The 15,482-nt window shown below is 34.6% G+C and overlaps 1 protein-coding gene across 1 annotated transcript; it reads left to right on the forward strand.

Moving 5' to 3' along the window:
• Window positions 199-5,474, forward strand: LOC109327228 (vacuolar protein sorting-associated protein 22 homolog 1). The gene is made up of 6 exons (XM_019560310.1): window positions 199-480; window positions 1,364-1,499; window positions 3,329-3,483; window positions 4,148-4,255; window positions 4,987-5,076; window positions 5,180-5,474. Exons 1-6 carry the CDS (start codon window positions 319-321, stop codon window positions 5,279-5,281), a joined length of 753 nt encoding a protein of 250 aa, XP_019415855.1. The 5' UTR covers window positions 199-318; the 3' UTR covers window positions 5,282-5,474.

The following is a 15,482-nucleotide window of genomic DNA, read 5'->3' on the forward strand; positions in this document are numbered from 1 at the left end:
ATATATATATATATGTAAATAATTAAAACTGAAAACTGGGTGAGTATCAGCTACTCTTGTTGCCATCCCTTATACCAACTTTGTTTCACAAGGGTGGAAGAAGAAAGGGAAAATGGATTAGGGGATAAAGTTGTCATTTTGATATTTTTATTTATCTCATTTCAATTCTCAATCACTGATTGTGATTGTTCATTGAATCAAAGGTCAAGATTGTAACAGCATCACTGTAGAAAAGAACTGGTCGTTAATCATTCAAGAGATTCAAGTTGAAGAGAGAGAAAAAGTCACCTTTCACAAAACAAAGCAAAGTTGAGAAGGATGAGAAGAAGGCCTGGGATTGGAGGGTTGCAGACAGCTGCAGCAGCAAGAGATCAATTTCGTTTATTGGGTGAGAATGTAGCCAAAATCAGAACCGATCTCATGAAGGAACAACTTGCCACGTTTCGATCTCAGCTTGAAGATTTTGCAAGAAAGCATAAGGTTTTTGTTTTTCTTAACCCTTTTCTTCAATAATGCTAAGAAAATGAATTGGGTTTTCAGAGGTTGATTTTTAAAGGCAAAATCAGATTTTTTATTCATGATTTCTGGCACTTTGGTTTGCTTTTTTTTTAAGTGAAAAGTAATGGAATTTTGTAGCTTTGTAGTATCAGGGATCCTGATAAACATTTGGAACCGTTTGTCTATTCTTTAAAAAGTGATTTTGCTAAAGTGATTTTCTTCAGAAGCTGAAAAATAATTAACCCTTTTTCCAGTTTCTGTTTTTTTTATTTGTAAAAAGCCCGATCAAACAAATAAGCAAGTGTACAAAGTGACTTCTTATATCATAATAATCACTTGTTTTTGTGTGTGGAAAAAGCGTAAATAAGCATGCCTTCAATGTGTTTGAGGTTAATTGCGTTAGCAATGATTTAAATGTTGTAGTTTCTATGAATTGAGAATGGGATTCTACAAGAAGAGGATAGGATGAACTTGATGTGTTTTACCTATGATGCTGATGGTGTGGCTCAAAAGTTATGGTAGTCAAGTTTAGTCTGTTAGGAGTGTTCTTCTAAGTTCTACCAGACATGGTTGATTAAAATTCTAGCCCAATGCACAAGACTCTTACTTAGTGGGTGGGGTCTGGGATGGTAAATGTATGCAGCCTTACCCTTGCAAGCTAAGAATTTGTTTCCAGGATTTGAACCCATGACCTCCTTGGTCACAAGGCAAGCAACCTTACATGGTTGACTAAGTAGTAATAATTTGCATTATTCATGTATTATCTGTTAGATTTTTGAAGCAATCCTACTTTTAGTCATAAAATTTTACATAACTCATGAAGTCATGATTAAATGAAATCAAATGGCTAATATATTTTTTTCAGAATGACATCCGCAAGAACCCAGCATTCAGATCGCAGTTTCATGAGATGTGTGCTAAAGTTGGAGTGGATCCCTTGGCCTCAAATAAGGGTTTCTGGGCAGAGCTGTTGGGAATTGGTGACTTCTATTATGAACTCGGTTGGTAATATCTTTCTTAATCTTGTTCATGTATGGATTTGTTAGGTACAGATATTGATATGCAATTATAACTGATTTGGAATATCAGAGTATAAAATGTAGGATAAGACAAGTAATGATAGAGTTTCTAGTGTCTGAACTATATGTAATAGTCTTAGAATTTGGACAGTAGGAATATGGCTTGGATTTAGTATTGCAGATTTTATTGTTGTAAATAAGAATACAAGTTCTGATAAATTAGGGTGAGGCAGCTTTTTAATGTCTAATATCTTTCGTTCAGAATGACATCAGCAAGCACTCTGCATTCAAACTGCAGTTTCATGAGATTTGTGCTATTAGAGTGGACCCCTTGGTCTCAAATAAGGGTTTGTGGGTAGAGCTGTTGGGAATTGGTGACTTCTATTATGAACTCGGATGTCATTCTGAAAAGAAGGAATAGTAGAATTTATACTATACTTCATGGGTTCATTTTAGCAAGAAAACATTAGCATCAGGAAGTTTTTTAAAGTATTAGGGGAACATTGGATAAAGGCCATAGTTATTTGCGTAAGTATCACACTGCACATGGTCATCTTGCAATTTAATTAGTCTCAACCAGTGTTTTAAATTGCTGTTACGGTCACGATTACATTCACGATTGCGGTTACTGCAATTGCAATCATGATTGTGGTTACTGCGATTGTGGCCTGTTGCGGTGTGGACTTTTTTATGATTAAAATTTTTCTTTTGAATTTGAGGCGCCCCAAATGTGTTTCGATGCGGCCACCTCATTGTGATTTGGTGTCACACCACAATTGCGGTGTGATGTTGTTCCAGCAGTCACTTCAATCGCAATATTGTGGCCGCATTAGGTGTTGTGGTCTACAATTCGAAACAATTATCTCAAATATATTAAGCATATGTCCCCCTCTATCACCATGTTCGGAAAATGTGTAACTACAGATCTAAAACAGTGTAATCTCTGTCCTACCAGTAGGAGTTCAGCTCTTGTATCCTTTATTCAATTAACAAATCTTCAATTTGTGGTTGTTGCATATACTGTTCCACCTTGAGCTTATTATGAATAACATCTTCAAAAGCTATAGGTTTACTTGTGATTGTTCTTTTAGTATATCATCCTTTGATCATGTCTCTGTATTTAAGTTGTAGGGTATCGAAGATGGCTTAATATTATGAATGTAACTAGTAATTTTTCTTTAGCATTTTTTTCACACTGTTACAAGAAAACAACTTCCAAAATACAATATACAATGCTTATTACTAACCCAAACCTATTAGGAAGGAGTCCATGGGCCTTACAAATACAACACTGAAACATTTAATTAACATAAATTTGGCCTCAGGTACTGCCCACAAACCGAACTACATAAGCTAAAGAAAAGCTAACCAAATATCTTGAAATTATAAGGAAAACCCCACCATTAACTGTTTTGGCATTTGTGCTCCTACATCATTTCCAGAAATAGATGTTAAAACAACTTTGATTTGCATAAAGTCAGAGATTACGGTTAAGATTAGAGTGGTCTTCTTAACCTTATGAAGAACCTCTCCACCTGTTGAATTATTAATTTGGTATTCTAATTCTATTTACAAAAGAAATCATAATTATTAAAACTATGTATATATTCTTTACTTTGTTTTTATCTTCTAAGTTAAGATGTTCCATATGAATATAGCCTCTCTGTGGTTTCATTCACATTATAATTCAACATGGCTGTCAATCTGTTTATCTTTTTTTTTAAATTTAATAAATCATATTTATCTTATAAAAAAGTAAATCTCACTATTTTCTTAATATGTATGCTAAGATGATCTAATTGGCTAGACAGGAGTTCAAATAGTGGATATTTGCTTGGCCACTAGATCTCTCAATGGAGGACTGATAAACCTACAGGAACTATGTTATATCCTTCGTCAAAGACGAAAAAGTGATCGTGGAGCTGTTTCCGAGGATGATTGCTTACGTGCTATTAGTAAGCTGAAGGTATTGTTCTTTAGGTTGCATGTTAACTAGATAATGATTACTACATTTTATGATTTTGGTATAGGTAAAATGTGCTTTACGTGAGAAATCTTATATAAAGGCCAATTAAAAGCAATCATATTTACGGCTTCTAGGATCTCATTGTTCACATCTAGATCTCATTGTTCAATCCTATTAACAATTTGTATGTTTATATCTTTGACATTAACTAATCCTACTTTGATTTGAAGTCTACCTTTGAGTTGTAGGATCAAACTTCATTAGCTTATGTTTTCTGGAAGTATAGCTAGGAATTCCAAGGACAAAATTCGTCATCAATCTCTAATAATTATAGACTTGTAGATCTTTATGGGTTCTAAAAGACTAGAAAATACTGGATTCTTAAGTGATGATATTGTTGACATTTGACTGATAAAAAACTAATGACCAAGACTTTTCCAAATAGCAAACAATATATGGTTGGATTAAATAAGTTACATACAGTGCACTCAACTTGCATGTATCTTTTGGAAGGGCATGTTGATTGCAGGAGTGGTGTAAATGGTGTGCTTTCCTTTTTATCTTTCTGAATCATACACCTCTGTTTCTCCAATTGCAGAGAGACTTGTTGCATGCATGTTGATTCTTTGATATTTCTTCTTACAAACCTGTCACAAAATTTCAGGCGCTGGGTAATGGTTTTGAAGTTATTTCTGTTGGAAAGAAAAAACTTGTTCGTTCAGTTCCAACTGAGTTGAACAAAGACCACAATGAAATTTTAGAACTTGCCCAGGTAACAACCATTTCTTTTTTCTTGTCATGGGCTTATGAGCTCACATGAGTCATGAATTTGTGGGTGTAATCTTTAAGACTAAAGAGTCATGAGCAGGACTGAGGTCCTGACGTTTTATAGGCTCGGGGCGAAATAAAAGTGAGGGCCCTAAAATATTCAATGAAAAAGATAGTGTATTTACATCCAATCTTCATAAAAGCAGCAACAATTAGTTGCATAACAAAATTAGTCATGAAACAAATTGGGCAATCATTTTTCATGGGCTCCTAGCCATCGCCCCCTATGCCCCTACCCTCAGGACCAGGGCTGCTTATGAGTTTGCCTTGTGATTGCTTGATGAGGATAAATGCGAGAAATATAATGAAATAAATGGTACAGAACTTCGCGGTTGCTGTCTCTTTATTACTAGACGAACTTAGGGACTTCGTTTTTAGTGTACCTTGTAATGGTTGTCATTTTTTTAAGGTTTATCAATTCTTTAATTGAACCATTTAGCTTTCGATATTGTCATCTTTGTAATGATGTTTACATTTATAAACTAGTTGTGCGCAGAAGTGTGAAAATTGTAGTTTGAGCCCTGGGAGCTTCATCCATGGTGTGGTTTAATTTGATTGACATTAGTTAGAACTTGGATTCCTAGTGCAGCAACTAGGAAGAGGCTGTGCAATCAGTTTGGTATTTGCTAAAGATTAATGTGTTTTGACATTTTTATTGCACTTCCTATGATACAGGCTCAAGGCTTTGTCACTGTTGATGAAGTAGAGAGGCGGCTGTCTTGGACTTCGGGTCGTGCCATTGATGCCCTTGATACATTACTGGACGTAAGATAGCTAACATCTTTTTAAGAAATCCCTGTCTTTCTCATCTGATTAATATATCAAACCCGGATTTAATCGAAAAATGTGAAATTGAATGCTCGGGCAGGAAGGACTTGCAATGATTGATGATGGCCATAGAGATGGTAAACGACGGTACTGGTTTCCATGTGTATCTCCCGTCTCATCTTCAGTAAGCGTCGATTCCTAATAAATATACGCTTCATCTTCTATAAGTACTGCTGGCTTAAATAGGGTGGTTGTTCTATTCATGAGTTTTCTCAGTAATATGTTTGTCTGGATCTTGTTCAACTTTTTTCCTTTTGTTCTTTTTCCTCCTCTCATTCAAAACATGGAACCATGTATCATGTACATAACTACATCCAGTACCAACATAAGTTCTTTTTTGTTGAACAATTATTGGAAGATTGTGTCATGTCTGATATGAACAGTCAATAGGGTATGAGCAAATTTTAAAGGATGGAATTACATAAATAATCCAGAGGTTTATGAAAATGACAAACCCATTTTCTTTAGGAAAATTACGCTCCCCACTTATCAGTGAAAGACGGTTTTAATTCTAAACTAATATTCCTTATTAGAAAAACTAATGTTGGTTTAGAAGAAAAATACAGTGCCTTTGGGTTGACCATGAAAACACCCACCAATGATGAGAAACTGAGACATGATTATTAGATGAAACCCAAGTTTTTCCTTTCACATTCTGGTTACTCTTTAGTCTTTACCTCGTGATTTTGTTATTGAGAGTCTAGGCAAGTGAAACCAATTTAGAGTCATGATAAGAGCCATTCATTGTATTATGTGGGTTCAAGAATGTCTCTGTTTTTATTGATCTAACATTAGAAATAAAGTTCACTGGTTTTTACCTTGCTAAGATCATAACAATGCAGCAAAGAAATAAATGGGATGTGAGAATCTCTTTATTATTGTAAATGTCAACACTTTCCGGTGGTTTGATTAACTTTTCACCATTAAATTTGCAAATGGACATCACCAAGCTCAATTGGCCCCATCTCGTTACTGAAACAACCTTCATTTGTGGGTGGAAATCGCCAAACTAATAGAACCAAATAGGGACGATGCCACACTCAGCTCAGGGTGTGCAAACACATCCCCTGAAAATTTTCAAAAAATATGTATACCATATATAATTTCACAAGTAGAACATATATTTTTTTAAATTACATACTTTGTGACAAACAAATAATTATTATTGGGTGGAATTATTTTATATTGTAAATATGCAACTTAAGGAACTTCATAATCATTTCTCCAATGGACACAAATATTCACCTACTTTTTACTATGTTTTGTTTGAGTCGAATCAATTTGTTCTAAGTTTTGATATAGTAAAACTCGGTAAATTTGCAAATTTTGATCATTTGATTTTTGTTTAATTGATTTGATGATGATTGATAATCAACTTGAGTCTTACATCATTGATATGCGTAACATGACTGAATTTGCTTCTTTGAAAGTGAAAGACACATTTTACCTTTTAGTTTATCTTTTTTTGAAGTTAGAAATTATTTTTCCTATTGTTACAACAACCGTAGAAAAAGTCTTTTCAACTATTAAGATTGTGGAAAATAGATTGCATAATCGAATGAAAGATATATAGATAAATGATTGTCAAATGACTTATGTTGAGCGAGAAGTGTTCAACAATATTGACAAGTTGATCATCAATGTTTTCAAAATATGAAGTCATGTAGATATAAATTGTGAAATATGTAATTTATTTGATTTGATTATTTAAATGGTGTGATTTGATATTAATATTTTAATATTTTTATATATGATGATACTTATTATTTTAATTTGATTAGATACTTATTGTTTGGTCCTTGAAAATTAAAAAATTAAAAATTGTCCACAAAAATATTAAATGTGGGTCAAGTTGATTTTTAGCATTTTTTATGACTTCATGGAGAGACTATTTTTGAGTATTAGTTTGAATTATGCTTGTTTGGGGACAAATTGGTATACGCAAATTTTTTTAAGACTTTCTCCACAATCTAGGACTTTCTCCACAATTTCTTTGTTTTGGTTTCTTTGGCATAAGTTAAGGTTGTCCATTCCTTAGATGTTTTCATGGCTCTAATTGCATCTTTTTAGTCAAAATAATTTACAATACAACACAATTAGTAGCAAAGCGAGTTGGGGTCAGATGAAGAATTTCTCCAAAACTTGTATGTTTTCTCATCAAATATAATTAATAACAATGATTATAGATGTATTTAGTAATATTAGAAACTTGTGACATAGTTTGTAACTTCTTCTAACCTCCATATTTCCTACAACATCAAATTAACTCAATGAGCAACACAAGAAGACCAATATAACATCGAAAACTCATCTTCTAATAACCTACAAGCAACAACGTAGTTTTTAGTATTATATGTCACTATGTGAAAAAAATTCTCTAGGCCAACAAATAAAATTACTTACCTGAAAAGGTTATAAATCAAGTTTGCAATTTTGGAATACTGAAAAATATCAACGTATTTTAGAAAACAATGCCTTTAGGACAATAAACTAAAATATCAATGAAGGTTTTCTTACATCGATCAGTTCACTCATCTATCATAAAAGTACAACCAATATGTTTCCATATATTGTGATAACTTTCAATAAGCTTCTTTATATCATCAACCCACTTATTAAATAAGTAGTCATTAACTACATAAAATTAAAGCTTTATACTCTGAACCCATGACACAAATAGCATTAATCACAGGTTGATAATATGCGGAATTAACTACATTAAATGATACAAATGCATCAATCATTTATTTAGAAATTGTAAGTTCACAATTCTCTATAACGTCTTTACATTGCAACATATTATTTAGGACAGGTTGGGCTCTTAGATTTATTAAACAACAATCAAGCCTGTACCCCACTTGGTGAGATCACCTACATAGACTGAACAATAGCATATGTAAGGTCTTTCTGAATCATTTTACTTGTGGTTTTTCTTGGTCTTCCTCTAGGAATGGACTGGCCTCCATTTGATCTATTCTCCTTACGGAAGATTTTATCGGTCTTCTCCACACATGTCTAAACCACCAAAGGTGTGATTCTACCATATTTTCTATAATAGGAGCTACTAAAACTTTCTCTCTAATGCACTTTGTTGTGCAATGACTCATATTCTCTAAATAACATCAATACAAGTTATAGGTTTGGGATGATGTAAATGGGTTGGGGTAGAGAGTTTTATATTTATGTTATGTAACACTAATGTAACAAGGAGAAGAATAGTCAAACACATATCTTTATTCTCTAATAATATATAGTGGTAGCCTCTCAACGCTCCCAGGGACATAGGCATGTTAAGTGCCATTTTGAGAATGAAATGTATATGATTTTGGGGCACTTAATGTGTAGTCATGATGCAAATTGCGTACAACTTCCAGGAACTTAGTTAATTTTGTCTTTTTTAGGAACTTACATGTGTTTATGTCAATTGCAGAATAAGAAACATGAAAAATAGGACAAAAAGGAGAAGTTTGGGGCTTTTGAACATTAAACCTCTCGCCTGAGCCACGACCTCGCCCAAGCAGGAAGAATGTCCCTCGCCCAAGCGAGGAGACTGTCGCTCAAGCGACAAATGGAGGTGAAAAGTGCTCAAATCCATGTCTGTCCCTCGCCCAAGCAAGGGATTGTCGCTCAAGCGACAATTGAAGAAGAAAAGTCCTCGCCCAAGCGATGTGTTCATGTTGAAAGTGGTTATTTCTCTCGCTCAAGCGAGAATCTCTAACTTGAGCGAGAGACCAGAAGTCTGGAACAAATATAGGCATTTATGAAAATGAAAAGAAGTTATCCAACCATTTTCCAAAATTTTTCTACACGAGTTTTAGAGGGAGAAACACGAGAAAGGAAGAGAGAAGTCGTGGGAACGACTTTAGATCTATAATTTGTTGTAATTTCTCATGATAAGAGTATTGTAATGGCAAAGATGAGTGGCTAGTTCATCAGTATTGGGATTGAAATGTAATCTTCTAACTTTTGTACTATTGGATTCAACTCTTTAATGTATTCAATTATTTTATTTTGGGAAGTTTATCCCGTGCTTAATGCTTGAATTTACTTTGCTATTGAATTCTTGATCTTAGATCCAAGTTTAACTGAGAGTTAAACTTGGTATCAATCTGGTTTATTTTCCTTGATACATCATTGCTCTAGGAATGGACAATGATGTATGAATTGATTTTACATTAAACTTAAGGCTAGATAATTAGTTAAATAACCAAAGAATTGGTATTTGAGTAATTATCTAAGGATTTTGTACTAAATGAATTGATATAAATGATTTGAAGAAAATGTGCATCAAAATCTGTAACTTCACAAGTTATATGGAATTGAATCCAAGGATTTCAAAGGGAAAGAACGATGAACTTCATTCCCAACTCATTTAATTTCATAGTTAAAATTCTATATTTTTACAATTCTATTAAAAAACCAAACGAATATCAAAACTCTAAATTTTGTAAATATATACTCAATTTGCTTCTTCAAGAATTAGTATAAATCCATTCTGCTCTTTGAGGACGATATCCTGGTATTTATTGGACTTGTTACCTGAACGATATAGTTCACTTGCCGTACCAAAAATATCAACAAGGCACAATTGGTTGAACCTCGTTACCAAATCACTTGTGTTATTCTCTTTTCTCTACACTCTTTACTATTTGATTGTTCACTTGTTCCCAACAACAATTGGTATCATATGGCTCTTAACCGGATGCTAAATTCGAGGTGGGGAAGTTCGATGAAACGGGTAATTTTGATTGTGGCAAAGGAGGGTTAAGGATGTGTTGGCTCGACAAGGTCTATCAAAGACATTGCGTGAGAATAAACCAGATAGTGTGGATTAACTTGATTAGGAAGAGTTGAAGGAGAAGGTTGTAGGAACCATACGACTCTGTCTATCAGATGAGGTGATGTATTATGTTATGGCTCTAATGTCACCAATAGAGGTATGTGAGACATTAGAGAAGCGGTTCATGTCCAATTCTCTAACAAATAAGATATATTTGAAACAGAGACTCTATGGCCTGAAGATGTAGGAAGGTGCTTGTTTGCAACAACATCTCAACACTTTCAATCAAGTGACCAATGACTTGTAGAAACTTGATGTGAAGGTTGATGATGAGGATAAAGCAATAATATTACTGTATTCTTTGCCAAATTCCTATGAACACTTGGTGACAACATTGACGTACAGGAAAGATTCAATCAAACTGGATGAGATCACATATGCACTTTTGTCTCACACTCAAAGAAAACAGAATGTAGGATATGGGTCTCAGGTGTTGGGTCCCACAAGGCTCTGTCACTCACCTAGAGGGGGGTGTGAATAGGTGATACAATACACAATTACTGTCGCTCGATAAACAAAGAGGAAACATAAAATTACACACTTTTTAATCAATTATACACAGACTTAATCGATTAACTTGATCTTCTATTAATTAATTAACTAATGAACTTAATCGATTATGTAGTTCAGTTTCAGTACAGTTTTCTTTCGATCTCCAAGATTACCAAGATTCAACCAAACTTATATACACTTATTACAAACAATTAAGAATAGTAAATGCACAATATAGAATATGCAATTATGAGAGAATTTATATGCATGTCAAGTTAAGTAAATCAAGTAATGCGATAATGTAAAAAGATAAAGGAAAGAAGAATGAGACTCAGCTTTTATCCTGGTTCATTTGTGGGACCACTTGCAAACTACATCTAGGACTCCCCTTCTGATCGTGGGAGATTTTTCTTCACTATGGAAAATCAATGTTCTTTACTAACACAATTCCAATACAAGACGCAAGATGCTACTTTCTTGGAACCGTTAAGCCCCCACTTTGGTTTGACAACTAAGATCGCCTACTAGGATACCACACCATTCGTGACTCTAGCCCCATCCTAAGTATCGCTCAATACCAATACCTCTTGCTTCTTATGAAGACACTTATCTAACCGCAGCTAGGGTTTTTCCAAACCTATCATCCTTCTATGGTGATTAAACATACCAAGAGAATGTGTCAATGCCTTAGTCTAACCATTTTACACTCTTCTCAGAATCTAAGAACCCTTATAAAATATCTCACAATTACAGAGTAGAAGCGTATGATGCAAGGTTTCTTTTTCACAAATATTTGACAATAAAAGCTCAAGGTGTATCTTGTAAAGTTTCACCCTTTTCTTTTCTCAAAAGAACACTTTTAAATTTTTTCTAAAGATATGAAAGTTTGGGCTCAATGATTTTATGAATAATGTGTAAAACTCTTTGTTTCGAAAATTTGTTCTCCCTCTATGAATCAAAGATCATCTCTCTCAATTCATTATTAAGCAATATGAAAAACTTGGGTTAAAATACTATTCTGTTTTTAACTGAAGTTAATCGATTATACTTAACCTTAATCCATTAACGGGTTTCTTGAAAATATCATAAAACAAAAATAGTAACCACCTTAATCGATTAACTCCTCATTTAATCGATTAATGTGTTCCCAAGGAATTCAATGATTAATCGATTAACACATATGTTAATTGATTAATTGTTTTCTAAAATATATTTCAAATGATGAATGAACCCCCTACATGATTTATAAACTAATGATGCATGCCTTTGAATGATGTATGATTTAAAACACTTTTTAAATGTATTCAAAACATGTGATCATGTATGTATGTATGTGCTTGTAAGTCGTGTATGTATGCATGTAAGTCTCATTTTAGATGTGATTGATTTTAGCTTGTGAGACTTTCACTGAGGTTCATCCTAGCCTGGACTCTTACTAAGAAAGCATCTTAAGACCTAATAAAGATATAAAAATAATTAACTCCTAGATCTTCTTTTGAATATTTTGCCTCGTGTGAACTTGAGTCTTGACTTTATAGTTGATACTTGTTGTTTGTTGATTTGCTTCTCCTCTCAAGCTTGTCCTTGAACATTAACCATGTTGTCGATCCTTTGTCTTTATCAATCTTTTATCTTCATCAAACTATGTGTGTCCTTTGTCTTGTAAGTCTTGCATAACATAAACAACAACTTTTCTCCCCCTTTTGGCATGATCAAAATGCAAAGTCATATATGAAAGTATATTGCCATAAGAAAGAACAAACAATGCAATTACTACTGAAGTTAATCAATTAATGTAGTGCTTAATCGATTAAGTGTGATTTAATTTTACCCAAAATTGCATTTTAGGTGTTGGTTAATCGATTATGGCCTGTGCTTAATTGGTTAAACCTATTATTATGACATATTTCAGTTCAAGCCACATGCTATACAAGAAACTTATACAGTTTGATATCACAGGTTTCATACACTTGTTTTATGCTGATTATGTACATTTCATGAAAGCATTTGATTCTGATACCATTTGTTTATGCCTTTTCCATTTATATACCACCCATTGTTTTTTGAAAGTTAAGCACAATTAGATCAATGCAATATATTTGAAAATTACTAACATTCTTTCATCCATTGATCAAATGATTTACAAAAGTGATAAAAGCATTACATAAATCAATTTTAACAACACAAAACCAATTCATTCATAGCATGTTATATGATTATATTGTTTAAGTCAAAGCACAAAGACAAACTTAACAAGTTTGGAAAATTACAATGCAACAACCAAAAGATTACACAAATCACAAAACTCCTAAAAACAACACCTAACTAGGACACACTAGACAATCTAAGCTAGCTAAGAGGTGGTTGTGGAAATCCACCGAAGGAAATAAGCATAATGTGAAGTTGCTCGAATCGACTCTGATTCTCTTCATGTTGTCTTTGAAACTCCACTATGAGCCTATCCTCAATAGATTGTATCCTAGATACAAATTTTTGGTTCCTTGAGTCGATACACTCATTTAAGCATTGTTCCATGGCATCTAGATGAGCCAAACCAAATGAAGATTCTTGAGGCATAAAAGATGTCTCAAAATTTTATTGTCCCTGGTTTTGCTCACCACCTTCTTCTTCAGACATTTCAAATCCATTGTGGTCCTGTAGTCCTCTTGATACAACCATTCACCATCATATTTGTAGATACTCATCTTGAAAATGATGTTCTCGTGGACCATATGCTCTCTGGAATATACAGAAATTATCTTCGCACCAAATGTGTCAATCTCTAAATGATCAATGACACGTGACATAAAGATTCCACAAGCCAATAATATCGAAGAAGATGATACAATACCATAAATTATTTTTAGAATCTCATTGGGCCAGCTAATCAATATTCTTTCTTTAACAGCAAACATAAGCTTCAAATCATTTACAATTGGTTGCGCATGATTAGTGTTGCACTAAACCAATATGTATGATGTTAAGTAGTGTAAAAGCCTATTTTGTATGGTTAAAGAACATGCTTTTGTGAGCTCACCTCGGACAAAGTAATGAGGTCCCCTTAAGTATGACTTATACACCTCTATAGAGTCATACATACTCCATTTGTCATAGTTGCAATCTCCAAGGGAACCACCATCACAAGATAATCCTCCCACATCCCAGTAAAATCAACTTCCCTTTCGCCGTACTCTTATAACCACCATCCTTATACTAAAAGTTAGCATAAAACTCCCGAACCAGAGAGGGGTAAATGTTACCATTTAATTCCAGAAAACATACAACCCCTTGTACCTCCAATTCATGTGGGAATTGAAATCCTTTCTCCACCGTCCACCCCATGTCGGCATATCAGATGTATGTAGGTTTCCAGCTTAAGAACCAAGCCAACCTCTCTGCTTGAAGAGCAGGAGCATAAAATGGGTCTAAACCCAATGGAGGATTCTGCCTTGTTGAAGAGGAACCTTCAGCGCTGAGATTTCTTGCACGTCCAGGATGACGCAGAGAATTGTTTGCACAAGCTCTATGTTTCACTCTCTTTGGTCTCTAATTACTCATGTTTGTAGAATTATTGGATGGGTAATCGATTATGGATAAAATACGAAGTTAGAATTTGAAAGAGGGTAAGCTTAGGTTTTGCGATTTGAGCCTAATTGATGGATTGGATGCTTAGAGAAGGAAAAAAGAGGGGAAAGGATAGTTCTAATATGATTTTGAGGATGAATTGTGGGATCAATTTCAGGCAAGAGGACAGACCTCATGAGGTTAGGGTTGAGCAAAAATGTAACCCATAACTGATGTTCAATCTATTTTATTACTACACTTAATCGATTAGCCTCTTGTTAATCGATTAATGGGATTTAAATTTTAACACATGATAAGTGCCAAACATACCTAAATTTCATACACTTTTATGGCATTTATCTTAAGCATAATTGAGAAAAACCAACTTAAAAAAATACTTTTTGGATAAAATATCACAATCTTGTATATTTGTGTTTGTATTTCTCTTTAATGTGTTTTGTAGGATTTAAAAAGAAAAAGAAAAGAGAATAAAGACTCATGGTCCAAGAAGAAAAATATGTCAAACTCAAGGTGCTCAAGCAGGTAGCTTAGCATGGACCAAGCTACGCTGAGCTGACCTGGACACCAGCCTGACACGGTCAGACCCAACCTGGCTCAGTTAAACGGTCAGACCCAACCTGGCACAGACCAAGTTGCTCAAGCAAGCAGCTTAGCGGACCTGCTTTACCGCTCAGCCTAGCACCAGACAAAGTCTGACACGGTCAGAACACAAGCTTGGCACAGTCAGACACAAGCCTGGCACACGCCCAAGCTGCTCAAGCAGGCAACTCAGCGGTGCCACATGTGTGCTCAGCGGTGAACCAGGCACCTGAACAGGTAAGAAAACACCACGCCACGTCTCAATCAGCATGGTCAAAGCTGCTCAAGTAGGCAGCTTAGCGGTGCCACATGTGTGCTCAACGGTGTGCACCCAGAATTAACTTAGCCGTCAATGAACCATGAAGTCATGCATGACCTCACTTCAAGTAGCCCACCATAGGCTTTTCAGGAGTAGCTCACCATAGCTGGTCCCATAGCTCACAACTAGCCTTGGTGAGTCAAGCTTAAGGAGGTGACCAAGCTACTTGACCAAGTGACCAAACCCATGCTGAAGGGTTTGGTCAGCTGTGAGCTGTGCAAACAAGCAGCTCAGCGGTGGCAGGGAAAAATCTATAAATAGGAAGGCATTTCCTTCATTCAAAGAACATCTTCTTCCCTTGACTACTTCTTCCCTTAAGAAAAAACACAATTCTCTCTTCTTATTTCTTAGTTTGAAAGCTCGGTTCATAGGAGCTTTTGTAAGTACGTTTTATAGTTTTTAGTCTATAATTCAAGAGGAGAAAGGAGAAGGCAAATGAGATTCAAAAATCCATTTTGTAATCTCATTTGGAACTTAAAGCATCCAATCCATGGATGGATGGCTCATGCTCCTAACAATTTCATTTAA

Source organism: Lupinus angustifolius, chromosome LG14 (genome assembly GCF_001865875.1).
Source record: "Lupinus angustifolius cultivar Tanjil chromosome LG14, LupAngTanjil_v1.0, whole genome shotgun sequence".
Classification (NCBI taxonomy): domain Eukaryota; kingdom Viridiplantae; phylum Streptophyta; class Magnoliopsida; order Fabales; family Fabaceae; genus Lupinus; species Lupinus angustifolius.

Excerpts from the sequence above, each read along its gene's own strand:
- LOC109327228 (XM_019560310.1), top strand. The coding sequence starts at position 319 with ATGAGAAGAAGGCCTGGGATTGGAGGGTTGCAGACAGCTGCAGCAGCA. Across the intron at positions 1,500-3,328 it reads TGACTTCTATTATGAACTCG|GAGTTCAAATAGTGGATATT; the intron begins GTTGGTAATATC and ends TTGGCTAGACAG. Across the intron at positions 4,256-4,986 it reads AAATTTTAGAACTTGCCCAG|GCTCAAGGCTTTGTCACTGT; the intron begins GTAACAACCATT and ends CCTATGATACAG.